This window comes from Odontesthes bonariensis, chromosome 16 (assembly GCF_027942865.1).
Source record: "Odontesthes bonariensis isolate fOdoBon6 chromosome 16, fOdoBon6.hap1, whole genome shotgun sequence".
NCBI classification, from domain to species: Eukaryota; Metazoa; Chordata; class Actinopteri; order Atheriniformes; family Atherinopsidae; genus Odontesthes; species Odontesthes bonariensis.
This window is the reverse complement of record NC_134521.1, coordinates 35,956,418-35,983,867: the sequence shown is the minus strand read 5'-3', so window position 1 is coordinate 35,983,867 and position 27,450 is coordinate 35,956,418. Positions and strand designations below refer to the sequence as shown.

Here is a 27,450-nt window from a genome sequence, read left to right as displayed (position 1 = left end):
TATTTATGCAGAAAAAAAAGTGACAGAGAGCATAATTGATTTTTTTTTACTATTTAAAACTGTATTAAGACTTAATTCCTGACGTTTGTGGAATTTCCTGAAGCAGAGCTCAGAGTTACTCAGAGCATCCCAGCACGCTGTTTTGTAAATTTCATAAGATCACTTTCAATTGAAAACGGTGATAAGTTGCAAAAGTGTAAGGAGCTCTGCTCCTATTGGCCCAACGGCGCACCACGTGGTCTGGTAGTCACGCGCTTTCCAGAAACCCGTCAGGAAGGAGAAAAACAAAACAAACCCGAGAGAGCTTTAAGAGCGTGTGGACTCCATTGAAAAGGGAACCATATTATCTCCAGCACGGAAACATACACGAGGTCCAACACCAAGCGAGACATATACGAGATGCCTTAAAAGTGAGTGGTGCTGTTATTGACCCAGTTTTGGGGAACTTTGCCGAGCAGCGAATGTGTTTTCAGCGCGGCGGAGGATTAGCTTTGAAGCTAACTGGTTGTTGTTGTGTATCGGGCTTCAGCTGGGATGAGGAAGGGGGCGGACGGAGGCCATACTGGTTGAGCTGCGGGTGAAAAGAAAGCAATACTCGGGATTTCCGCAATAAAACCCCTGGTTAATGACAAGTGGTGATGCCTGATGTGTCGCGTATTGTTCACAGCTGTTTGTGGAGGTCTTGGAGGAAGTGCAGAAATGTAGCTAGCTAATGTTTCATGGCGAGCTGAAATACATTTTGGCCACTGAGCATCAAAACCTTTGTAAAAAGATAACATCTCGCTGATTTAGTTTGTTTTTTGTGTCCTCGTGTATGTCGAGGCCCAGTGTGCTCAAAAGTGTGTGCTTGATTCTGAATTAGTATGTTTAAAAACTGCTCTTATGTAAGAGGGGGTTGCACTTCACTTTTAAACTACCGTTTACCAATATATGATATGTCTCTGACACGTCCAGTTGAACATGACTGAATAGTTTTGAAGTGTAGTTGTTTTATAAAACGGTTCAGAGGGCCAGTGTCATGCTCAGCACCGACTTTTTGCAGGCTGAGGTCTCTGAAGGTACACGCCCCCCAACACTGAACACAGTCATTGCTGCTGGAGAAAAGCTCGACACGGTCAGGTGTTTACATGTCATCTGAGGTGAATAACGCACTGAAGAGATGGCGTCGGTATCGCTTTATCAGGCATGCTAGATTAGTTCGGATTTTCACCTAAACAACCCGCTTTGCAGTTTATTAACACAGTTTGGCCAGACAGACATTTGAATCGGTGTTTCTTCTTTAGAATAAATACGAATAGATGTCACATATTCACGCTTATGTCTGTAGTGTTTTCGATTCGTATGCTGGATGGTAGATTTGACTTTAAAGACATCTTAAATACTGCTATCTAGGCCACGGGAATGTAGGCCTCCAAGTTGTTTATCTTCTGCCTCAACCTAGATTGAAACAGGCTGTTTATGATGAAGCAGCTCCTATGATTGACAGTCGTCGTGTCCTGTCAGGCACGCGGGAGGGCGGGACGTTATCTTGGATCGACCAATAGGACAGCGGGATTACGTGGGCGTTGTCTCAGCAGGGTAGATCGAGGTTTGTTTTGCTTTGCTGAGGATCTATGATGGGTGTAGAGACTGGCGAGGTACTGGTGACATTCTGGCTTTACTGGTGTACACGATGGGTCGCTTGTGATGTTTATCTGCCTGTTATGTAACAAGTATCATTGTGATGCAGAAGCAGGTGCTTTTATGCTGCCAAAGTAAAGGAATCCATCTACTATATGCAGATATGTTTAACATTGTGTTCAAGCTGTTCACTGACAGAGAACGTTTTTGTGAACGTGAAGCTTGTTGTCGTTAGTTATTCATTGAACTTCTTAGTTGTAAGATACCACACCCAAATTCAACTTTGGGTGTGGTATCTTACAAAAAAAGTATTTGTTTATTTAATTTTCAACCATGTAATTGGGTGTTTGCTACAAATCAGTCCTTCCTCTAACTAAGAGAAAATGATGCCAAACCTTATTTTTTTCCACCAGAGTAATTACTGCATGACAAAAACTACCACTGGCACATAAAACCAAAGAGGCCGAGTTGAATATCATTTTAAATAACAAGATTAAAAAAACCTAAACTATGTTTTTACGCACAAGATTCCTGCAATGATGACGAGGAGCTTGAGATCAAAATAAGCATCTTCGTATTTTAGATTTGAGCGTTTCTTGTACTTTGAGTTCACCTCACTGACCTACTTCTTGATAGCCTTGTGACCTTCAGACTGCTCTTGTTTCTGTATAGTATTCAGATCATTCAGTTTAATTGAACAAACGGTTAGACCAGTGTCTGCACGAACATGTGGTCCAGTTCCAGAAATGATTGAATTGTTGCACAGCGATCAATAGTGGCATTAGTTACACCCAGTGTGCATGTTTTAACATTGACAAATGCTTAGTCCAGATCAGATATGGTTCATAATTTCTCTTTTTGTCATAAGCATCATCACAATGACTCTGCAACTCCCAGTGCTTGCTGCTCTGCAGTTTTGGAGCCTCTGGCTTACAGTAATCTCCCTGTGGGTATGGAGTTGTGTCACAGAACTGCTGTGGACTAGAACCTCACATCTGAAGGCAGGAATTCAGCAGCCAGCAGTACCGATCCAATATACTCGATCGCTGTCTCTCAAGTGCTGAATGCAAGGATACTCGTGACTCTGAGCTGTAGGATTTTGTAAAATCGAGATAGTCAATGAGCCGGAACACTTGCAAGTAAGACGTTGCAATAATAAACCTGTCAAATTTAGTTGAACTTGTATTTAATTGAAAGAAATGCTTGAATGTTTCTGGATGAGCTCTGCAGGTAGCATTAATTACAGTACGCTTGTGAGAGAACTGCTCAGTGAACAACGTGGCAGGGTCACACATAAACTATCAAACTGATTTGAAGGTAAAACTCAGATATTTTCTTCAAAAGATGTTGATGCACCAAGCATTTATCACTGTACGATTCCTCAGATACGAAATCAATACTAACTAACATTTAATTGCAGCCCTCCTGTCACCTGTCTGCTCATACCACTGTGGCATAAATAAATGATGAAAATTCCCAGCCTTCAAGCACAATCCACTGTTGGTGAGCTTCTATTTTCGGCCTGTTGCTGCACTGTACAAACACATTCAGGACTCGTGGATTAATGACGTTTAGTGCTGTTTGCTCTCCCATGTCCCTTTCAAACAGGCTGGCAACTCCTACTTGTTATTTCTGCAGTAATCGGGGCCTCACTGGTATCAGTAGGCAACTCATTGTGAATAAGACACTGCTGATTGGCCTACTTGGATCACGTCCAGTGTTGTGAGGTGGAGAATGTCAGCTGTTTGCATGATAGTGATGAGTGCAACACAGCCCCAACGAAACAATTCTTTTCTGCTCTCTCTACATGCGATAGTTGTTGAAAAGATGGATGAAACTTTCCAATACTGCGTCTTCTGTTGTTAGCAAAGATCGGGCAGCCTTACTCCACAAATACGTGTAGAAAATATTGATAATGCAACTAACTCGTTTTCGTGTGTTTTTGCTGTTATACAACTGCAGGCGTTAGAAAACCTGTTTCTGTCTGAGTACTGAGAGTCCTGCCAAAGTACTGTTGTAAAAGTCCATTTGCAGCAGACAGTGACGTGTATTATAGTTGCACAGGAAACCACACATCTCTATTGAAACTATATTTCAGACAATACTAAAGTTAGCTGCCGTGGGGTGCTCAATAGAACAACAGTACAGAAGACGTTTGATGTAAGGCACAATGTGAGCTGCTGCAGCCTGGCGATACAGCCTTAGTACCTCAAGAAAGGTCAGGGCGAGGACAGTATTTATTAACTCGTCTCGGTGGGCAAAAGCTGAGGCTCCATGAAAGCACTGAAACAGAAATTTAAGCACGAATTCTGTTGTATTGAGCAACCTCTTGAGCATTTTATCCGTCTTTCTTTGGCAAGCATCTGTGAGGGGGTTTGTGCACACCAGAAAGATCACAAGAAACAAAGTCTTGGAAAGAAGAGCTGAAGAAAATCTCAAATGCTGAACCTTGCAGTAGAGATATAAGCCCGGGCTGGTGTCGCCTTGAATTAAACCCAATCCCAAAATTACTGGAGTTTTTTATTGTTGAGGTTTGAACAAAGTCTGAGATTCTGAAATTCTTTCTTTGCCATTTGGCTCATAGCTCGTGTCATCCATTGAGTAGTGAGTCAGATTATATTCGCTTCTGCCTCTGGAACGTGTTCTTTGCATCTTTTTTTGTGCATCAGCACTGGGACTCACAGACCCTGTTTGCATCTGCTATAGCTAAGATTTAGCATTGATGCTGCTGTTTTTGTTGTTCTCAGGCCATATGTTTCCTCACTCTGCGTTTTATGTTACAAATAAAACCAGACCCAGCTGCCCAGGAAGGAAGTGCACTTTTAGATCTGATGATAATCAAAATTTCCATCTCAGTGGCTGAGCTGCTTCCAGCGTTGTTGGTGGTAATTAAACGAGTATGACTTGGGTGCTTGGATGTGTTTTGGTGTTTAAGGTGTTGCTGTTGCAAGCGCATTTGTAACAGAAGTGTGTGTATTTGTGTTATTGGTGTATTTTCTGCCACTTCCTGTCTCCATGCAAAGTCTGTATACAGAGCTGTCAGGGGTGAGAAGTGTGTGTGTGTGTGTGTGTGTGTGTGTGTGTGTGTGTGTGTGTGTGTGTGCGTGTGTTTTTGTGCGTGTGTGTGTGCGCGTGTGTGTGTGTCAGCACTTAACAAGAGGAAGTGATGCTGTTCTGTGGCATTCTGGAGGAGTGGGATTGGTTAGCGATTTTGAGTCATGTGATCACTGTTGGGGTCATATCTCTATGCAGATTTTCGTTTGTTTGCAATGCAAAAGCAGGTGGATTTATTTATTTGGTCCACGTGTTTCAGTTGAGTAGGAAGTGAGCAAAGGAAAAAAACAAGCCCAAAACGAGACGGAGGTGGTGGTGAAACTTATTAAGTTCAGGTTAAGACGGAGTTCTGGTGGACGCAACAAAAGATATTTGAACAAGCGCTTGCAGACAGTTGGGTTTGGAAGTAGGAGGGACTGTAAGGAATCCAATCTGATCCACAAACATCGACAAGCGAACTATTAATTGCTAAACAAATGTTTTTTTAAATTAATTTCATTCCGCTGTTGTATTTTTCACGTGTTGATAGTTGAGGGATAAATCCACCTTAAGGGAAAAAACCATTTATTGGTATTGATCATTGAAACATGCAGCGCGTGTATTTTGCTTCATAAAGCAAAGGTTGCTCGGTCCAATTGTGGCTTTAGCTTGAAAACCTGATTATTATCAGCCACCATGTTTCTGAGAGTCACTCTGTATTCTGCAGATTTAGCTTCGTTTTTCATTCTGTATTCGTTAAGTATGGAAAGTTCCTAATTAACACTTAATTTTAATGTGGGATCTTGAAGCACATTTACATTCCTGATTCTAATCATTGAGATAAGCTACAAAAGACTAATCGACAAGGCATGAGAATGTCTCAGAATTTACTTTTGAGTCACTGCTTTGCTTTTAGATGCTAACAATAGTAAACTGCACATGCATTATAAATGATGTGGCTTGACCTTACTTACTACTAACTTCTCAGAAATGTTGTGGCTCGTGCTTCTGGTAACGGGGATTTTTAATCTTGTTTGCATCTTTCATGCTTCTATTAGATGACATATCCTTTTGTCTTTTTATTGATGATCAAACAAAAATGTAGTGTTTGTTTTTGTTTTGTTGGAAACCTGCAAACATCACACAGATTGTCTTCTGAACTTGAAATGTACCTGCATGTTTTTTTTCTGTCTTAGTCTCTCTCTGTTTTAATTCTTCAACTCTGTACATTTTCTCCTTTTTTTTTTTTTACCACAGACCTGAAGCATACAGATAACCGAAGGAGACCACGAGCGACCAGACCAGACCAGGTTGAACCCAGTTAATAATCCTCTCCCTCTCCCCCTCCCTCCAGCCTCGCAGGCTGCACTCCCCAGCACTCTGTGATCGTCCCCTTCAGCAGTAATTTATTGAGCTGATCAAAAAACTTCACACCACTGGGCCTGGACAGGAGACCCAGAGGTTCCCGCCGCTGGAGCTCGAAGCTGTGCGTGGCAATGCCTCAGGTAAGGAGTACGACAGAGAGAAGGGAACCGTACCATCAGCCGGCTGACAGCTCTGCTACTTCTTATATGCTAAAAAATACCCGAGGAGCCAAACAACATGTCATCAATCCCTTCAGATGCAACTATTGAATCCGTCAGCCGCAGAAAACAAAAATGAATCGACCGACTTTTACCAGAAACGATTGAAACAAAAGAGCCTTTTAGTAGCCATGCGCAGGTAGACAGGATCAAAGATGTGCAACCCAGTTCAGAGGAGCCACAGGAGGTTAGAGACTGACCCTGGCTCAGTGCTAAGTCTGCAGATGCTGCATCCAGTCAGCTGCTGATGCAGATGGGCTAACTTGGAGTGATAAGATGATGGATGTGCACGCTGACTACTCTCTGAATCCTTCTCAGAAAAAGTGAAGAGATGCCCGAGTGTGAACATGATTTTAGTTTTTAGAACAGAAACGTGACACAGTCGGCACCAGAGGAGGATGATTGTCGCTCTTTAAAAAGTTTCACTTACATGAAAAAGCTCTTTTTTTTCCTCCCATTAGTATTTACATTGGATACTGCAGTGATGATTCCTCGGCAGCATTCATTATCTCGCATTGATCTGTCAGATGTCAGTACAGCTAACCCATTAAGCACATTTACATTACACTAGAATAAACCAAATTATTGTGCGAGTCGGGCCAAAAACTGGACTTTTAAAATGCATGTAAACATGTTCGTCTGGCTGAAATCGAGCTTCTCAGAACCAGACTAACACACCCAGACAATGCAGCTAAACGTGTCAAAAATAGTGATTGAAAACCAGCCCACTCATACTATGTGCCAACTCACGGACTGTGGCTCTGCTCTAATAAAACCCTGACTTTATAACGGCAGCATCATCAGAAAATAAATCACCTGTGAATTAAGCTAAAGCTACATGTACGGTGATCTCCCACAGAGCAGTGTGTTTCTCACGCAGTACACAGCACTGTGGTGTCTGACCTACTTTGTTTAGTCACGTCATTACCCCACTGTGGGCGCATACTGAGACCAGGCCTGTGGTTTATGTTAGCTTGACTCCACTGTGCATTAACCCTGCAGACTGACTCCTTTAGCCAAAGTGTCATTTGCCTAACTTTGTACGGCACGTTTTGCAAACACTAACCTAAACCTTGCTGTCATAATTAATAAAAGCTTTATTGCAGAGGCTGTATCGATATAGATTTCGGCGTAAAAGTACAAAAGAAAGTCCTTTAATACTCTTTCCTCATCATGAATTAATAGCTGAACTGTTTAGTTGGATTGTATGCGATGGAGTGATCAGATCAGTTACCTCAACCTCTTTCTGTGAAGCAGTAATGTTTTCCAAAAACACATTTTTCTTAGCGTTGTTGTGAGACATGCACCGTGAACACCTGCTATCCTGATTATCTCACAGTGCATCTCTGACACGCTTTATGAAGACATGATTTCTCTCTCTGGTAGACAGTTGTGTCCCTTCAGAATCCGTCGGTGAGTGCTCTGCAAAAGACAAACTACAGAATTACAGATTACAGAAATCCCCCCCGGCTAAAATGATGGAATCACCACAGTTAGAGGATGTTCATTCAGCTTTTTATTTTAGGAAAAAAATAGCATGAGCAAAGCACAGATAAGACAGATACGATCTGTTTGATCTAATAGCCGAGCATTCTGGCTCTGTAAAAAGGTACCTCAAATCATTTGTTATGATTTCTACGACTAAAATAGGCAAAACTATAGAACCCATGGTGCCTTGTTGCATCTTCTCTGTCTTTAATGACGGCTTGAATTCTTTGAGGACTTCATCACTGAAAAACAAATTTCCTCATTGCTCAGGTTTCCAACTTTCTTTCACAGCAGTTTAAAGTTCAGCTTAGCAGGATTCTTTTTCCCCTCCATAAATTTTCTATTGGATTGAGATCCAGACCGTTTCCTGGCCATTTCAGTGAGCTGACATGTCTTTCCTGTTTGAGCATTCTTTTCTCTGTGGCAAGACGCATTATTGTCCAGAAAAATGACCTCAGCGTCGCCACACCTGCCATCTCCCCTGGTCCTTTACCTGACGTCAGCGCCGTATCATCGGTGATGAAGCCTGTTTTCCTCAGGCGGTCGTCTGCATGCGTCTCATTGGACCTGCACCCGTCGCCTCCCCTGTCCGATGCAGATTGGTGATTCATCGCTGAATGTCACTTTCATCTAATCATCCACACTCCATGACTGCTTCTCCTTAGCCCACTGTAACCCCGACTTCTTCTGTTTAGGTGTTAGTGCATTTTCTATTTCCGGGCCTGGCTCTGAGTTTTCCGTCCTGATGCCTTAATGCCTGTCCTGGTCGGCCTGTGTGTCACCCTTTAAACCTTTCTATTTTATTTGAAATTTTAGACCAAGCTGACTGTGAATAACCAACATCTTTTGCCAGACTCTTGAGCTGAATTACCCTCTTGGAGCAGTTTTATACTCCTTTCCACTGTTTTCACCGATAGCTCTCTTGTTTCCTGTCGATCGGCCAGCTGCAACAGGTCCTTCAGCCCTGCCTCTTTCACTCCTTTACATACTAAGACTTGCACTGGTATTTGTTTAAGAGATGCAAATTACAAGGTGATTCCTTTTGTCTACTCATTGTGAACATTTTTGCTGTACGTTTTACAAAGTCAGAATGTCGAGCTGTTTGTATATTTTTTGTTTTTTTTCTTTTACAAATGAAAAAAAGACGATTGAACATCCTACAAATGTGCCGAGTCCATAATTCTTGGCCAGGGGTTGTAAGTACTCCGTTAAGAAGTGAGCAGCTTGAGAGAGACAGAACAGAGCGAGTAGAAGCAAAGAAAAGCAAGCTTATGACTGTGTTTATCAGATGTTGGTGGTGCCTGTGTATGTTTCAGTTCCCCCATCTTAGTGTTGGTGTTTTCTTTCATTGGTGGTGTTGCAGCCCAGCGTCAGTGGGATGGAGCCTCCCTTTGCGGACGCCTTTCAGAACTACTCTTTTGCGGACCAGGCCCTGACCAGCACTGAGCTGCTGGCCACCAGCTCTGACCCAGATTTCATGTACGAACTGGTGAGTGTGGACACATGCGCACACGCACGTCTCAGCCAAAGCTGTGCTGCAAGCAGGCCCGGTGCCTGTTTGCAGCGTTACCCGTCCTCTGAGCTGGCCTTCTTTGCACATCAGTTACAGCTGCTCACTCTGAGTTACAGCTACGGGAAGGTTCGCCCGTTATGTCTGGAGTTGCTGTCCAAACGTGGACACAAGGAAACTTGTGCGTTTAGCCTTTATGAGTTAAACGTCAGCTGCAAAAATCCAGCAACCTCCTTCTTTACCTACAATCACTTTCTCAAGTGTTGCTTTGGTTTTTCTTCAGATCAACTTATGATGTTACTCTCAGTGATCTTGAGCATGCCTCCAACTCATCATCACACACTAACATTGGGTTTCAGTCTGTACTGTACCAGCTCAGCCACAGTGGGCAAAGCCGCTCAAGGCTGGCATCACCAGGTTTAAAGGTTATTTACATATTAAACCAGGCTACACGATACATCGCACTCCACATCAACCGACAGCATCCAGCATACACATTCACAGTACAGGTGGTAATGCTTTTTTTTTTATCTTATTAAAAACAGATTTTGCAGCTAAATGTGTCCAATTTGCTATGGAGCATTTATACTGTTATACAAACCAGAATGCAGCCAGGGTGTGAACACCAAACAGAAGGCAATTTGGCTTTCTGGGACACCTAAACAGAACAAAGCACTCACTCATGTTAGTGGTAACAGCTGTGCTCTCTGTGCTTTGACAGTGTGAAATATCTGCGGGGTGGGCAACAGCCTGCCTCACAGAAATAACTGCATGTAAATTAAACATACTGTTGGCCGAAGTTCCTCCCGTCCTGCACATGTTATGTCACATAGTTTGTCAGACATTTTTCACAATAGATGTGAGATTTGGTAGAACCGTAAACAAGCCCTGGCTTGAGGTAAGCTGAACTTCCAGCAGGTTATATAAAGTCACCGCGATCTGGTCCAACAAATACCCATACATTTTTTAATCTTTTGTATTTCTCATTTCATATAAAACGATGAAACATATTTCTGCCTCATCATAAAATCGGGGATAAAATTGTGCTCCATTTTGGGTGATGCCTGCTCAGCTCAGTGGATTATCTGCTCTTTAATAAAGGCAACATTTGCTGGTTCATAGGAACAAAAAGGCATCCCTTATCATTTGACATCTTTGTTGCATTAAACAAAGCTCTCCTGTCACCACTCATGCTGTCAGCTGCAGGTGTCTACCTCAACTTCACTGTCTGCTGCAGACTAAAACATAATCATTCACTGCCACGCTCTCAATTTCCGGCACCATAGTAACACATTAAACGGATGGTGGTGTGTTTGGTGACCACTTATCTTATGGGAGTTTTTTATTTGGTGTGACTGGCCTGAGGACTTTGAAACTACCGCAGCTCTTCAAGGCTTGAACACGATGTTTTCAAAGCACCTTGAAGAACGTGGCGTAGTTTTTCTCTTCATTTAATCCTAGACTGATGGCATGATGATGTGATCATCATTATGTTTATGGCAGCTGGATTTGTGTTGATCAGAAACCTTCCTGCTGATGTGACCTGCTCAGTACTTCAGTGTCAGTGTCGCTTTGAGAAAAGTCCATTTTCACCATTTCTAAAACCAACTTTCCTTACCTACATATTCCACCCTAATAACTTATTTTTCTCTCATTTATTCGGGTTTTTTGATAAATGCCGAGTAAAGAAGATCCTCGCTGATGAAAACGAAACTGACTTTTAAAACGAAGCTTCTTCCGAGCCACGACATGCTCGGCTCGCCTTCATTTTCTCGCTTGTCTTTTCAGGACAGAGACATAACCCACCGGCAGAGTCCCTGCGGGGACAGTATAGTTGGAGTCGGAGATGGTGGTAAAGAGCTGGAGGGAGGTGCTGATCAGCTAATGAGTCTCGGAGAGTGTGAGACGGTGTGCAGCAGCTCAGCGTTCGAACAGTGGGACTCCTACTGGGAAGACCTCACCAGGTACTAGATTATTTATCCATCTGTCATACATTCTGTCCACTTAAAGTCAAACAACAGCCAGTGGGTCAGACATGGTAGCTAATAACTAATGTGTAAATAAAACACCATACAGTGTAACTGATATAGTGTTGTAACAAGAGGTGACATTTACTTAAAGGTGCCAAAACAATTGATTCTGAGAAAGAAAGAAAAAGATGAAGGAATAGCTTAAACAAACCTCGGAGTCGCCACATGAAGGGTGCAGTGTTCTGCCAACATGCTCCCCTCATGTAACCCAGTTTCATTTGATGTGTGCATCCAAAGCCTTTTCCACATCACTCCTCTGTGTCCCACCTGCAGTGATGCTCTGTCTGTCCTGCAGCTATGCTGCTGCTTTGCTGCCAGAATACATCTGAATAGTAGTCCGTAGCAGTAATGTCTCCCTCCGCAGGAAGTGTCGGCTGAGGACAGACGCAAATGTGAAAGCCAAAGGCAATTTAAACTGAGGTGGAATCGTGCTGGTTGCAGCAGGGTTACGGAAATCTGCTGCCTGCATCTGCTGTTTGGTTTCCCATATTTTGCTCTTTTAGAACCTTTGCTTTTTACAGACAAGCTTCCTCCTGATAAGGGATTAAAGCAGACAGGCAGTGTCTGAACTGCAATTACGAGATGCAGGGCTTTTCTTCTTGAAAAGGTTTTGTTACAGAAGTTAAAAGCTAAAATCTAAACCCAAAGCAAAATTAGAAAGGGGAAAAACAAATCTGAGCAGCTACATACTTGCTCTATGCGGTGTGATTGAATATTTGAATTGTAAATGCTTTGACCCCAAAAAACTCTTAATCTTGTCTGTGATTCTGAAGTTTAAGGTGTGGAAGTCATTAGCAGCCCGTCTGTGAGACATGCACATGCCGGTTTTTCAGCTGGAGTCCAACGCGACGTATCAAATGGCTCAACAGCACCTCGAAGCCCAAATATCGTCATGTTCTATTTTTATATAGCAAAGCAAATCCTGTAAAACAAAAAAAACAGACAAACTTTCTGCTATTTAGTCGTAAAGATTTTCAAACATGTTCACATCCATGTGTCATTCGTATTTCATGCAAGGAAGTAATAAGATGACAAAATATCACTTCCAATAAGTAGTGCATTGCAAATAATCCCTGGAAGACATAAGAAGCTTAGGCTCATCACATTTGTATAATTTCAGCCCCCTCGTCTCCTCACTCCTCCGTCCTCCTGCTTGTGTGCATAGCTAAATATTGTGAAAGATGTCTCAAATCCTAAAATGCACCAGGAGGAGAGGGGAGACGTGTCAGAGGAGCTATAATTGAGCATACACTGGTGTATCCTCGCTGGAAGTTTTGGTAGCACCTGTGATGTGCATTACTCCAACCCTTTCAGTTGAATTAAAACTAATTATTTACTTTCCCACAAACATTTATGCTTATATGACAGAAATTAAGTGGGAGGCTACATCTAAAGACTAAGATGCAGAAATCGAGTGTTTACAAATTGTAAAAGGGTGCTTGAGTTGTTCACATTGAAACCAAACAGGAAACTGTTAAATCTAAGGGGTGGTTATTCACAACTGCATCTCGATGTCATTGGCAGATATACACGGCTGGCCAGCTGTGACATCTGGGGAACCAAAGAGGTGGACTTCCTTGGATTGGATGACTTTTCCAGTCCCTACCAGGATGAGGAAGAGATTGGTCGAACCCCAACACTGGCTCAGCTCAACAGCGAGGACTCACTGCCTGTCTGTGAGGCACTTTACCCCCCTGTTGACCTGGGGCTGCCCGCCCCCCAGTCTTTACCCCAGACGCCCCAGCTTCCCTCTCACAGTAAAAGACTCCTGGTCCCTGGCCAAGGGTCAGTCCCCGGCTCTGCACGGCCTTCCCCCAGCTCCACATCCTCTTCCCGTGCTTCCCGCAGCCTTCTCCCAGACTTCCCTGAAGGCTCCCAAAAAGCAACTAGGCCCGTCCCCTCCAGCACTGAGACTATGGCCAAGACGCAGAGCCACCTCAGCCTCACCCAGGACCAGAGTCTTGCTCAAATCAAGTCACTGGGGCGAGGAACAAAGATGGCTGTCCCAATTTGTCAAGGCTCTGACTTTGTACGGAAGGCGAAAGTACGTGTGAGTTCTGTGCACAGAGCTCCAGCTGACAGGCCTCCCCTGCCACATTTCGACAGGTCGGAGTCCTGTTTATCTCTCTCCCAGCCTCAAGATGAAAAGGCCTCCACTTCAGCAAGTGCCACCTTGGTGGGACCTCCTGCCACTGCAGCCAGCAGCTCGGTCAGCCTGGCCATGTTCGAGAGGAAAGCTGAGGAGATGGCGAGGAGGGAGATGCCTGTGGCCTGGTCCGCTTCTGTGCCTCAGCTGGCGGAGGGGAATCAGGCTCTGGAGGGCAGCACGTCTGGGCTGGTGAGCACTGATGTGGTGGCAGGGGCGAACGGTGGTGGCAACTGTGGCATTCTGGTTGTGGAGGACTCGGAGCAGAGCAAGGAGGAAGAGCACAACTACTCGCTCTTCCTGACTCGAAGCGGACTTGCGAACAGAGCCCACTCTCAGCTAGAGGAGGATGAGGATGAGGACGATGAGGATGAAGCGGAGGAGGGGGAAGGTGATGGGCTGGACTTGGACGATGAAGACCACGATGAAGGTTTCGGGAGTGAGCACGAGCTGTCTGAGAATGAGGAAGAGGATGAGGAGGAGGAGGAGGAGGAGGAGGAGGAGGAGGAGGATGAAGACTATGAAGCAGACAAAGATGATGACATGAGTGACGCCTTCTCTGAGCCAGGTAGCTGCCAACTGTTTGAGAGCTTTCCTTTCTGAAATAAAAGCTCTCCACGGTTTCTTTTATTTCTCTCTCTGTTGTTCTAATTCTTTCCCTTTTTCTTTGCCGGCCCAACCAGGCTGTGACATGGAACTGATGGAGGACATTAAAGGCCTGACAGCTGGCGTCTCCAGCAGAAAGAGAGGCAAGCGCCGCTACTTCTGGGAATACAGCGAGCAGCTCACCCCCTCCAAGCAGGAACGCATGCTGAAGCCATCTGAGTGGGACAGGCACACGTTGCCTAGCAACCTGTACCAGAAGAACGGGCCTCTCCATGGTACACATACAAACACACCCTTATATAAACTGTATGTAATCAGCTGAAGTGTATTAGCCTCGCTTTTAAGACTTGGTAATGACGGTAAAAAGCTTTTTAAGATCTTCAAGGCCTTTGAAACAAAATTACCTTTTGGGCTGATTTATGTTTGACATCTACTTTGGTGTAAAGCTCATCTAAAGCCCTTAGTGTGATGTGCAGTATAAGATTGTGAGGGTTTGGATTTTAAGAGCAGCAGCTGTGCACAGCTTGTTGCTCTGATTCAGTTTCAGTGATCACATTAAATGTTCGAGGCAACAAAAAGGTGCATTTCTGCTTTCACTCTTCCAAAGGCACAGACCTGTTTTAAATCGTAGAGGAAACAAATTTAGCCCTTTTCTAAGCAGAAAACCACTTGGTTACGTATTTAGGCGATTTTTGATGTGGTATTCTAATCTATTCTTATCTCACAAGTAGTAACTTTATGTAGACAATTCAGAAACGACACATTTAGTTGGCTGGTTCTGTGTCCGGATGCACAATGAAGTTTCAAACACATGCACCTCATACTGACTGAATGCTTCTGACAGTGTCAGTGCTGCAGTCTTGTCACTGAGCATTAGATGAGTGTAGAAAAACTGCAGACCGTGTGTAGCCAGCTTGATGCCTGCAGAGGAATTGGATATAGTGTTCAGCGGATGTCTTACTTTTGTCGCTTTGTCACTTTCTACAAAGGAAAATACATGCTGAAGAAGTCTCGGCGCACCGACGTGGAGGACTTGACTCCCAATCCACGCAAGCTACTGCAGATCGGCACAGAGCTCCGCAAACTTAACAAGGTGATCAGTGACTTAACCCCAGTCAGCGAGCTACCACTGACCGCACGGCCGCGGTCCCGCAAGGAGAAGAACAAGCTGGCGTCGAGGTAAAACTGGCATGCATGTGTTCACTACCAGACCCGTGCAGGGATTTGCTACTCATGAGTAACCTCCCCTATTCTGTGTGTGTTTTAGGGCATGTCGATTAAAAAAGAAGGCCCAGTATGAAGCAAACAAGGTGAAGCTTTGGGGACTCAGCACAGAGTATGGTAGGTAGCAGCTTTTTACTTTTGTTTATCTAAATCTATAAATAGTCATCCCCAAGCCTTTTGTTTTTTAGAAACCGCCTCATTTTCAGCTGCTCTTTTTGTTAAAATGCTGGACCTGAGAAGCCTTTTGAATCCGTTCATCTGTACTGAAACATGATCCATCTTGCAGATCGGCTGCTGTTTGTGATCAACGCCATCAAGGAGGAGATAATGATGCGAGTGGAGGACTCTTCTCCGCGTCCAACCAACATGACTGACACTCTGGAGCGCCTCATCCAGGAGACACTTGGTGAGCATCACAAAGCTCCTTTGGCACAGGCGCTGCTTTCCTTTGATCTGATGGAAGCTGAATGTGTCAGTGTCAGGAGTGAATTACTCCCCCTGCTGCTTTTTGGTAGCATTTTGATGAAACCCTCACAAGTATAACACAGTCTGTTCAGAAGGCGCCAGGGATGGGTGACACAAACAAAAATTCATATCCTGATATTTCTCGGCTGCAGCACTCACCAGTATTTGATACAAATTGGATGAAGTATTCAGTTTGTGTCAATGCCACACATTTGATATCAAAAACACTTTTATTTAAAGACTGTAATCAAATAATAACCCTCCCGGGATTTCCTCTCCAGCTCAACAAATCACAGCTTTGCAAATTACAAATAATTAAGCAACAAGATTACAGCTGCATCATGTATATTACTGTAGATGAAAAAGGTAGGTTTAGTTTGAAAAATATCTATGAAATAAATAGCCTTTTATTATATTTAAATAGCCAAACATCCGTTCAAACAGGGCTGTGCAAAAAAATGATATTTACACTACAAAAATCTGCGTAGTAAAATAATGCTTCCTGAGACTACGGGTTGGCAAGCGGCTACAGCATCATCTGATAAGATCGCCCTCTGACAAAGTCTGTGTTTGGATGTCAGTGGTTCTTGCATTTAAATCGACTGAGACTTTTAGTTCCCATGCACAGCTGATAGGGAGCCGCACCTTTTGTTTTACATGGAGAGCTGCGGGAGGAAAAGAGTTTAGGCTGGCTTTGTACAACTCATTGCAACAAACGGGAAATGCAGCTCCGCCTGTGGCCGACAGAGAAAGCGAAGGACGGAGCTGCACCACAAGCAGCAGATACACAGACTAGCTCTGCTTTACGGGGTCAACAGATGGCCCCGGAACATGTTGGGATAAACGTATCGTCTGATTTCAAACCTCTTTTGAAAAAAATACTGCTATAGAAAAATCAGTGTGCCGCCCGGACATAATTGGCGAAGGATTGTTATGGCGAAACTATAAAGATGATGAAATCATACCTCTTTGCATTCACTGTCCAGTCTTCCACGAATATCAAATAACTCTTTCAGTCATGTCTGAATAAAGGGTGAGGAAGACTGAATGCTGCTTCTGAAGGCATTAGTGTTCCGGTTCTACTTTCATGTGTGAAAAGGGCTGTACAGGAGGACAGCGGAGTCATTTAATGCTGGATGGCCAACAAAAACAGACACACTGAAGTCACTGCACATTGGAAAGATGGTTAAAAATTCCCCTGAAATTACACTGCATTCAGCATGAAGTTTTTTGCCAACATGTTCTGACATTGTTCGTGTCTTCGTAGTTTAATACTTCAGATGGTCTGCAACTCACAACCTGAGCAAGTCATCTGATTAGTAAAGTAAAATCAGATATTTCATCCCCACATTTATTGAGATGATACCTAAAAATGGTCATTTTTTAAATTTATCTCTATGTCTGTGTGTGCAGTGCCATCACCTGTTGCTGGGCAGACCTCAGACTTTGTTAACAAGATCTTGGAGAACACAGGAGGCGGCGATCCCACCGGCGGACTGGTCGGCCTGCGAGTCCCCACCTCCAAAATCTAAACAAAACACCGTCCACTGAGCGGAGTGGACTAAACATTACCACCGTGCTGTCCCATTGTAACTATACACTGCATGCCCCTCCAACCCAGAGTAGATATACATTGTTAGTCACAGAAACACACATACCACTCCCTGTGCGTATGTATGTGTGCTTGTTTTCGCCATGCACCTGTGTGGCATACACCCTAGCTTCCTGTCTCTGCACGCCGCCTGCAGATTCAGTACATCACTGTCTCCCAAACCATCGTGATCGCCTGTTGGGAGAAGCACGTCTACAAGCAAGTGATGGTTAGGTGTTCAGCTAATAGCACGTCCTAAAACAGTTGAATATTTGGTGCATTTAACATAGCATTGTGTGGGGTTGGCTCTGTTGGAGGACTGAGACAGACAGTCACACGAGTGTAACCACTGGAATACTTTCACACCATTTGTTTGAGGTGGTAATGATGAAAGAGGAAGATTTGTTACATGCCAGACATTGTCAAACATTGAGAAAGATCCAGTTGTGGTTTTTTTATATATATATATATACGGAGGATCACCCCAAATGACAAAAAAGGAATTCCAGGTTGTTAAATTGACCCATTCACTAAAGCACTTTGAGAACGGCTCTGGTAGCTGAGAAAGTTGCAGAGGAAAAAGCAGGGTGGCAGGAAACATTTTGTAGTGAAGGTCCAAATATGTTCATGCCATCCCCTGTTTGCCAATCAGCTCTGCTGATGTTAAAAATAGTTCAATGCTGGACACAGAAAAGCAGTAGCAGAAGAAAAGGATCACTTAAAAGCGAATTGAAAGACGCCCTGCTGATTGGAAGATGGTGGCAGGCAGGAGAAAGCTTCGTGGCTAATTCGAGGTGGTCGACCACTTGAGGAGGAAGCGCATGCGGCATGGGGCTTTTTGACCTTGTGCTGGTTCCAACTGGACTGGGTGAAAACGGGCATTTCTGCCAGTAATGGGAACAGAGACCGTGAGGAAGATGATGATTATGATGGTGGTGAAGATGACATAAACAGTGACCCATCTCCTCCAGGAAACAGCATGTGAGAGTGTCTCCCAGGCACCGGCTCCCTTTTTTGTACAGTAGAGTTGACCAGGCAGTTTGGTGTGCTCATACTAGTGTTTGATCAGAGTTCTATTCATTGTGCCTTGTGTATGTGTGTGTGTGTGTGTGTGTGTCTCCGTAAGGTTGAGTGAGTGTGTGTGAGAGGGACAGAACCAGAAGAGGTGATTGGTTGGAACTCCCAGCTTAGGAGATTATTAGTGAATAGGAGGGACGCACTTGTGGGGTTTGACGTGTGTTTCCGTTGTTTAAAGATATTCTGAATGTACATAAACAAATGGAAGCTCTTGTTGCGTGATGCCACAGAGTCTGTGTATATAGGAGGGCTCTGCAATAGATTACTTTTGGTTTTTGGTACTCTGTGTTTGGGGATCGGGGTTGGGTTAACAGATATTTTTCGTTTAGAGTTAGAAAAAATATTTGCACACTATATTTTGATTGTTTTTTGTACCAAAGACACATGCAACGAAATGGCGACCAGCCAGTTAAAGTAAGGTTTTGCACAGCTTACCTGACGCCGTATTGAATGTAAGAAATGTGGGAGGGTCAGGGAACTTCATAGAACTGTGAAATTAGCTTGGGTCCAATTCTGTACAGAAAAGGAACATTCGTTTTGTGTTTTGAAATCTAGAAATTAACCCCGTCTGTGGGCTTCTCCTGTAGATTTGTTGCTTAGGAAGCACTTCATTCCTGAACTGATTCCTCCCTCCACATGCTAAGTGTGTTAATGGCGCTAGATAGGACAAAAACCAAGCGCTAGTAGATAAGCTATGTTACATTTTTGCTTGTTTGTCAAAACGTCGCAAACAATAACCAAAATGTTCCTGTGTTACTTGTTTGAGTTCCGTATGTAGACAAGGTCTAGTTCACAAGCAAAATATTAACTGATCTGTGTTTTAAAGTACTGTACATAGAAGCATTGAGGATGTATCTATCAATGGTGAAATGCCACTTTTCATGACAATGATTCGTTTTTTAAGCATGACACATTTCTAAAGCCTAGCCTTGCATCGAGAAAGTTAGAGGAAAAAACCCGGAAAAAAACAACCAGTTTTCATTATATTTTTGTATTTTAGCTACCGGCTGCTTTTCCTTTCTGTTTGGAGGTATTCACTCACTGAGAGAAGAGCGGAAAACGCTTCTAAATGCAAACCGTCTCGTTTTAATCTAAATACAGTCCCGTGACCCCCGTGTTCTTCTTCACTGACCGGGTGGGATAAAAGTAACCGGGGCGGGTTTATTTTAAGACGCAGTGCACTGAAGCCTTGGTCAGTGAGGAGCATGTGAATATGCTGACTTTAGCGAGGACAGAGGACAACACTGTGGAGATGTGTGGGCAGATGAGGAACCAGCTGCAGTGCAGGCTCAGACGCTGTAAGATGGCCAAAAGCATTTCAGTCTGGATTCAGCTCTCACTTAGACTCCACCTGCATGAAGCCAGCTGAGTTTAGCCTTCCCCGGGGTGGGGATGGCTGCCTCTGGGCTTGCGTTGCTGTATTGACTGCCTGGCCTCACCTTGCCTTCTGCTTTGCAGCACTCGTCTGGCCAGGAATTGTCAAAATTCAACCAGCGGGCAGATTTAATCACCAATAATAGTCTGAGCTTAAATTGAGGATAATTTGAAATGGTGAAAGTTTCCTTAACAGAAATGATAATGTTTTGGTTTGTCGGTCTATATGTGTATATATATATCTATATGATATAACACAATCTTATCTGTTTGGTCTAAAAAGGGAGTAACGGTGCTTTTTCTGGAACTAGAATGACGAGTATCCATAAATCTTATTGGACTTCTTTGCGTAGCTGTAGCTCAACGACTTGCTCTGCCCGACCGTCCATAGCTATTTTCTTAGTATTCATTCATTTTTGTAAATAAACTGAGTTAATATGTTTCTTCTAAGTGTTAGATATATGTATAGATTACCTTATCTTCTACGTTTAAAAAAACAAAAGCACTTTGTCCAAAAAAGAAAAAAAACAAACAAACAAAAAGAAAAGCATTTTTTTTTCTTCCATTTGCTGCTAAATGGCCTCGTGTGAATGCTGCAAGTGTACTTGACGACTACTTGCTCGGATAAGTCTATTACCTGACGTGGCTAGGTCTATGAACTAGCAGGAAACAGGTGTGTGTGTGGCCTGGCGAGGGTTCGATCTCCAGATTTCCGTGGCCGTGAAATGATATGAAGTATTTTGCGAGAGCGTATCATTGCTTGGCTTTGGGAAGCCCCGCGCGCGTCCTGACAGGAGAGGTCCATTTCCTGGTCAGGGGCGCTGTGATGGTATGTTTGTGGTCTTAAACAAAACAAGAAAAAACTAAACAAACAAAAAAAAAAAGAGGGTTTGGATTCCAGGGCAACTACGTTGATCCTGATGCTGACCCCCTTGGCGTCATGATTCATTTGCCTTCAGTAGAGGTTTCCTATGGAAAAACAGATTCTGCTTTGGCTTCCTCTTCAGGGTGATGTACAGTGTAGACACATTTCTTCAGAGAGCTATATTGTTATCATTTGTAAACTGATTTCTACTTGTGACTTAATGAGGAGGGGGTTTAGCCTGGAGCGGCCGGGCAGATCGTGCTTGAAAGATGTTGTTCCCGGCCGCCTTGGGGGAAGTTACTATATCACTGTACTGTATGGCAAGCCAATTACAAATGGAGACTCAATCCGGACACTTATTGCCTTCTGAAATGACTTTTCACACACACACACAAACGAAGAATAACAATATGGCAGATGTGTTTGTAGCTAATGGGCTTGCCCAGGGTTTACGACACTGTTCTGTCAGTATGGTAAACAACTACAACAACAACAACAACAACAGCAATGAAACCATTCAGCCTGATTGGCTCAAAACAACCTCGACTGGAGTAGCAGACGTGGAAAGAAAAGTGTCTGAAAAATGGCTTCAAAAAGTCTGAACTACTTGACGTGTGTCTTACGATAACATTTGAAGCATTTTTATTTTTTCCAGCTGTGATTTGATACCAAGTCTGACAGGGGGGGGTCATCAGTGGTTAAGGGCTGCTGGTTGACGGCCAGCGGGCCGATCAGAGAGAGAGGCGTGTGTTTTGCTGTCGATTGTGAGGCTGGTTCAAGAAAGAGTCCTCACAGGTTTTTACATTTAGGCGCAAGCTGTGCAACTTTACATTGAAACCAGGAGACTCTGTGGCATTTTAACAGTCAAGGAAATGAGTGGAAATCCACGCCAGTAAAACTATTCCTTACTCTTCTCTTTTTTTCTTTTTTTTTTTAATGTCTGATGACCTAAATCCTATACAGTCAACTATTAAGCTAATAGAGTGTGTAACTTTGTGCTACTCTTGTCCAATGAAAGCTACGTGGATCCATAAAGCTCTTCTTCAGCAAATCAGGGTAATATCGTTCTTCTATCTGACATATGTGATCACATATAAAAATCAAAAAGAAAATATATTTATGTATTCCAATTATTGTCGCCATTCTTTACTCTGTACAAAATATTGTCTGTGAGTGTGTGCGCGCGCATGTGTGTGTGTGTGTGCGTGCGTGCGTGCGTGCGTGCGTGTGTTATGAATTATAAATGTCAATCACTATGGTGCAATGCTCTATACACAAAGTAAAAAAAAAAAAAAGTTTGAAAAAAAAAAAATGCCAACAGACTGACACAAGATTTCATTTTAGAAAAATCTGCAACATCTTCCCTTCATGAAGAACTTGACTCCGATGTCCAGTGATCCAATTGGGGTTTGTCACATGGTGCTGATTACTGTTCATCATCCATGAAGTAGTGCGCCCCTCCCTGATCATTTCCATTGATTCAGAGTTCTGTTGATGGCATGATTTCTTTTATTTTTTGGACCAATCGGAGGAGGATTCTCGTGGATTCTTGCTCTACACATAAAAACAGGATGATGATGATTTCTGTATTGTTGACCTGTATGATCGCTGTTGTTCAGGCATAGCGTTGCTTCTTTTGTAAAAGGCAGACTTCTGGGTCTGACACCGCAGCCAAGGGTTTTTATTTGGAACACGTGCGCGCACTCTTATGTTTTTATGGTGCGATTGAGTTCAATGAGACCCATTTCCAGAAGAAATATCAGGACATTTCTTCCGTAATACTTGGTGTGACTTGGACCTTTTTTTTTTTTTATTGCTGCACTCTATAGGAGCAGCAGGAGGAAACGAGTGCACACAACTTACCCTGCTCCAAACAGCAGACTGACACAAGCAAGGCCAGAAATGCCCCCCACTTCATAAAGAGCTGTGACGGGGGTCCGGTCCGAAAGCTATTCTGGAATAAAAAGTAAAGACCTGGTGGCTGTGCTGTCGACTCTCAAAGCCTGTCTTTGAGTTTCCTTTGTATCATTTCAAATGTTTCCCTTGTTCTTGTAAGAAAAACAAAAGAAAACAAAAAAACGTGATCCTTGGAGGCTATGTGCTTACTACTCTCCACATTACCCCCCCCCCAGATGAAAGTGCAGCAGGAGTCATGCCTCTGCATGCTGATCCCTGCGTAGCTGGGAGAAATGGGAGTGACATCTGGAATCCCTCGCAGATTGGGGAAGCAATCGTCACAAAGTTCTTGCATGGCTTTTGGGGCTCTCTGTACTCTCAGTCGTATGACTTCATACTTGCTGCTATTGAACGAGCACAAAGAGACTTCAGATTTTGGTTTGAGGGTGTCTTCGACACATTTACAGTATATTTACACCACACACACACACACCCTTCCCCTGTTTTTTTTGGGGGGGTTCCACATCTTTTATTTCCTACAACAGTCAAAAAGACCAACAGCGTTACTCACCTTGCACTTGGTTTTTGAGCTTACGAGGAAAAAAACAAAACAAAAACCGATACTTTGAAATATGATGCCTGCTAAACCAGGTGCCTTAATCAAATATACGAGAACACGAATCTGCACCTTCTGTCAGTCTGGAGGGGGTTTCCCTACAGAAACGAGGGACTGGGTTTCCCAAAACTGAAACTGGAAGTACAATTCTGAAACGAAAGCCTCATTTGAACCCCTAAATCCGCAGGTTTTCTAAAAACGATCACCCTTTAACAGTCTGTCGTGTCTGAATAATTAGATGCTTTCTTTTTTATTATTGCTGAAAAGCATCATAAACAGATGATGTTTTGGGAAACCTGGTTCGGTCCCTTCCAACTCTTTCTCTGCCCACTACGCCACCTTATTGTGTTTCCCGTATTGGCTCCTGCTGCTGCTATCTGTGTTGGTGCGTCTGTGTGGAGACGAGGAAACTTCCACTGTGTCCTTGACAGAGGGAGACCGGTCGATAACGATGCATTCTTCTTCAGAGGTTTTGACGTGGAGCACTGTGTTGCTGCCTCTTGAGACCTTTTTCGTGACAATGGAGAAAAAAGAAAAGAAAAAAAGGACTTTACATTTCGTAACTTTGCTATAATGAAGTGCCAGACCCTCCTTAAAGTCAGTGTTGGCACTAAGTCGCAGGTGGCGAAGGAAGCGACAAACTGAGCATGGAGGAAACCTGTGGTGCTAATCTGTCCGTGGCTGGGTGCTACAGTAACATGGCTGTGTTGAATTTTAGCCATATTATTCTTTGTGTTGACGACTCCGGTCAGTCCTGTGTTTCTGACTGCTGCACTGCTGTACATAGCGAGACATAGCGAGGTATAACTCTGCTGCTGCTGCTTTGCTGATGAATGTAGACTAGTCTTCCTCAGCAGGATCACACAGACGGACCAGAGTGTCTGGTGGCGCTTTTTCCTGTCGCTCGGCTTTGTTTGGAAGAGACTGATCACCAGGATCCAGAAAAGATCTTGAATGTTGTATCTTTATGTGGCTGCTGTCTTGCTTATATGTTTAAACCTCTTTTTATTAATATTATTGTTTGATATTTATGCTTTGACTCTATATGCTTTTTTTTTTTTTTTTTTTTTTCAAAAATTATGTCATGCCATTTTCTTTGGTCTCTGTGTTCATACCATTATTTGATATTTATTTGTGAAGTCCTATAATTTAACATGTGAGGAGACGGCTATTCACTCTAAACTTAGTAGCTTTTCCACTGAAGCAGGCGTCCACGAGTCCACGAGTCCGAGACTTCTGGTGAGATTCCTGGACGGAACTCAAAGTCACAATGAAATCCGACTGACCCTTCAGGTTATTGCATGAAGCCATCCGGTGGCACGTTCTTAGGCTGCATCTGTACATGGAAACATGACTTTGTAATATCACTTCATGGATGGGTCCTTGTTAAAATAACTGTTCGGTTAGAAAAGTAATGAATCCATCAATGTGTTGATTACTTTTTGATCGAAGCGATTTAATAAAACATTTTCAGAAGAGGCTTGAAAAAAGGAGGTAAGAGGAGTCGTCCCAAACATCAGAAGAATGTTCAAGCGTGTGGAGCCACTGTGATTTGCTCATTTCCACTCTCACCAGTTCATGGTTTTTTGATGACAGTGCTGTTGATGCTATCATCTACATTCCCCCAAATAACTCACTTCAGATGGAAGGCGTCGCACATATTTAAGGGAATAATTAAACCCCTTTTTTAAAATGTCCTCATCAAATTGCTTAATATGATAATAATATAATATATTTGCCTCCGTACAAAGGAGACGGTGCCCAAACGCCTGCTCTTTGAAACTAATTGACCAACGCGTATGACAACCCACTCATCTGTTGCACTCTGTTGTTCAGACCATTTCCTGACATTGTCCCTTGACTTCCTAAGAGTCTTGTAGTTGCTGTGAAGCAACCAGTGCAGAAAGCTTCCAGAATTAAGTTTGTCGTAATGTCTTCATAGATGCAACTCGACCCCCTCGCCTATTTTTTCTTTTTTTTTTCTTAAAGCTCATATCTTCTGTATAAACATGCAAATGATCCCATTCATTTCCAGCCCTTATCGCCTTGTCTGCCTTATCAACAGAAACCAGGATTTCATTGTGAGTTTGAGTGATCTCCGTCTGTGAGGTCCGTTAAGAGTTTTGTTTTTGGGGGTTTGATTTGGTCAGAAGTGGGGAAGGGGGGGCATCAAACGGGCTCATCCACTGACCAAACTAGACCAAACCTGTTACAGCTCTGGGTCACGACTCGGGACTGAAGGTTGTGTGTTTTCACAACTCTGCAGCTCCAGTTAGAAACCGGTTTGCTCGCTGTCTTGAGCTTTTGTGGAAAAACTTCACTGTGACAGATGTTGCACCCTTCTCTGTGCTTTTCTCTTTTTTTATTGATTGATTTTTTTTTTTCCTCTTTTCTTTTTTAGAAGGGCTTTGGTTTGCAGTTGTCTTGTCAGGGAGCCCCTGAGATTAGCCAGGGGTCATTAAAGGCTGGTGGGCAGAGACCCCTCACCTTCCCTCTGCAGTGAATGAAGGGGGGAGGCTCCCCCCCTCTTCTGCAGACTGATTTTTACTGAAACAAACAACAACAACCCACAATAAAAGAAAGAAAACTGCTCTTTCTGTTCCTACACACGTCCAGCTCATTATCCAACACTGCAGTGATTTACATCTCCTTCCAGACTTGCCAAAACGCACGGAGCAAGACACATTTAACTCAAACAAAAATGTAATCGTAAAGCATCTGTTCTGTTTCTTTTCTCTCTTTTATAGTTGAACAATAACGGACAGTAAGACGATTTTATAGGAAACCCATACAAGCCCATACATGTAGAGGATGCAGGAGGTGTGGTCATCCTGAGCTCCACAGCTACATGCCATTGTTATGATGCTTCTGGTCTCGTATGGTAACTTATTTGAGTAGATCAACAGCATGGGATCTTTCTGTAGTTAGTCCTGTGTGTTCCTCTCCCCAGTCTCTGTAGGAAGGCTGTACTTCATTGCTAAGTGCTCTATAATAGATCTCTTGGTGATTCTAATTTCATAAACAAGCGAAACCTGCAGAAAGTGTATCCTGCTGAAACTAACTTGATCCTCTCTTTAGCAACGACGTCTATATTTGTAGTTCACATATATGCCTGTTCAAATACAATATCTTGACAGTTGTTATATTTATGTTGTGTAATAAATGTTGTGCTGGGTTTCTACTTTTGTTTTGAATAACTTTTTCTTTTACATTGTGTTATTTCTTTTCTTCTTCCCCCTTTGAGGCACAGTTGGTGGCTTTATGCTCAGGCATGGAGACGTCTCTTATTGTCTTGGTTCGTACTGTAACAGTCCGTTCTGTTTCAGAGCTTCTGACAGTTTTTGTCTATGGCTGCTCGACACCCTGCAGACACCTGCCCTGAATCTCTGTTGTGTTATCGTGCCTCTCTTTGAGTTTCTTTTTTTATCTCGTTTTTTTTTCTTAAATCATTCTTTCTCTGTTGTATCAGCCGGGAGTTGGTACTGCAGCTCTGCTTGTAACCACGTTAGTCTGATTATGTTTATTGATTTTAATATCAAAATAATAAAACCATTAGCACCCTACTCTGGTTCTCGTGCGTTTGCTTGACTTAATGACTTGAACTCCTGCATGTCCTGCTTCATTCAGATGTTTCTGGGTTTCTCAGTGTGAGTCAGCAGTCTCACAAGTTACTTCATCACACTTGGTGGACATTTGAACATTCGTCTCGTCTAATCAAACAGGATGGGATAAATATCCTTTATGACCATGCTGATAGGTGAAGGAGCCAGTGTTTGGTGATAATTTAAAGCCCTGATCTAAAGAGAATCAGTCAATCCGCAAACAATTCTTCCCTGACAGAAGAACCTGTGAGGTTACTTCAGCTGATGGCGTGGGAGGCAAAAATCATCAAACTGTTCATATTCATCTAGATCTTTAGTCTTTTGTTTCTCTCCTGACAAAACAGGTGTGTTTAAAACATTTTTTAAAAAGCAAACATATTCTCAACCAGTTTTCATCAGTAAAGAAATCTCAGCCTGTGTAGATTAGAGAAAAGTTGAGACGTGTTATTTGTCCATAAATATGTAAAAGCTCAGTGTTATTCCTCGTTGGCTTCGTGGATTTTAAAACTTGTTTTGCGCCTTCTCATTATGGCCCTGTCACACTGTTGCGTATGAGAGAAGCGTATGAGTTGCGTATGAAAATTAATAATATAATTTTCATACGCACGAAAAGTCCTTGAAAATAAAGAATGACTAGCGTATGAGTAGCATATGAACTGCGCATGCCCAGCGTACGTTTCAACGCGCCTATTGACCCTTCCCAGTCACGTGACTTTCGTAAAGC

At 43.2% G+C, this 27,450-nt stretch overlaps 1 protein-coding gene across 3 annotated transcripts; it reads left to right on the top strand.

The window, feature by feature from the left end:
• The first annotated feature begins 266 nt into the window (after positions 1 to 266).
• On the top strand, positions 267 to 26,687 carry crebrf (creb3 regulatory factor). Of its 3 annotated transcripts, none has more exons than XM_075486984.1 (10): positions 267 to 410; positions 6,008 to 6,158; positions 9,088 to 9,213; positions 11,023 to 11,198; positions 12,789 to 13,978; positions 14,094 to 14,291; positions 15,006 to 15,195; positions 15,284 to 15,357; positions 15,527 to 15,646; positions 17,119 to 26,687. In XM_075486984.1, the coding sequence occupies exons 2-10, from the start codon at positions 6,150 to 6,152 to the stop codon at positions 17,235 to 17,237; spliced, it is 2,202 nt and encodes a 733-aa protein (XP_075343099.1). In that variant the 5' UTR covers positions 267 to 410; positions 6,008 to 6,149; the 3' UTR covers positions 17,238 to 26,687. The 3 variants fall into 3 exon arrangements, with proteins under 3 accessions (XP_075343099.1, XP_075343100.1, XP_075343098.1); XM_075486985.1 differs by having other exon boundaries at positions 5,911 to 6,158; positions 21,957 to 26,687; XM_075486983.1 differs by having other exon boundaries at positions 5,911 to 6,158.
• The last annotated feature ends 763 nt before the right edge of the window (positions 26,688 to 27,450 follow it).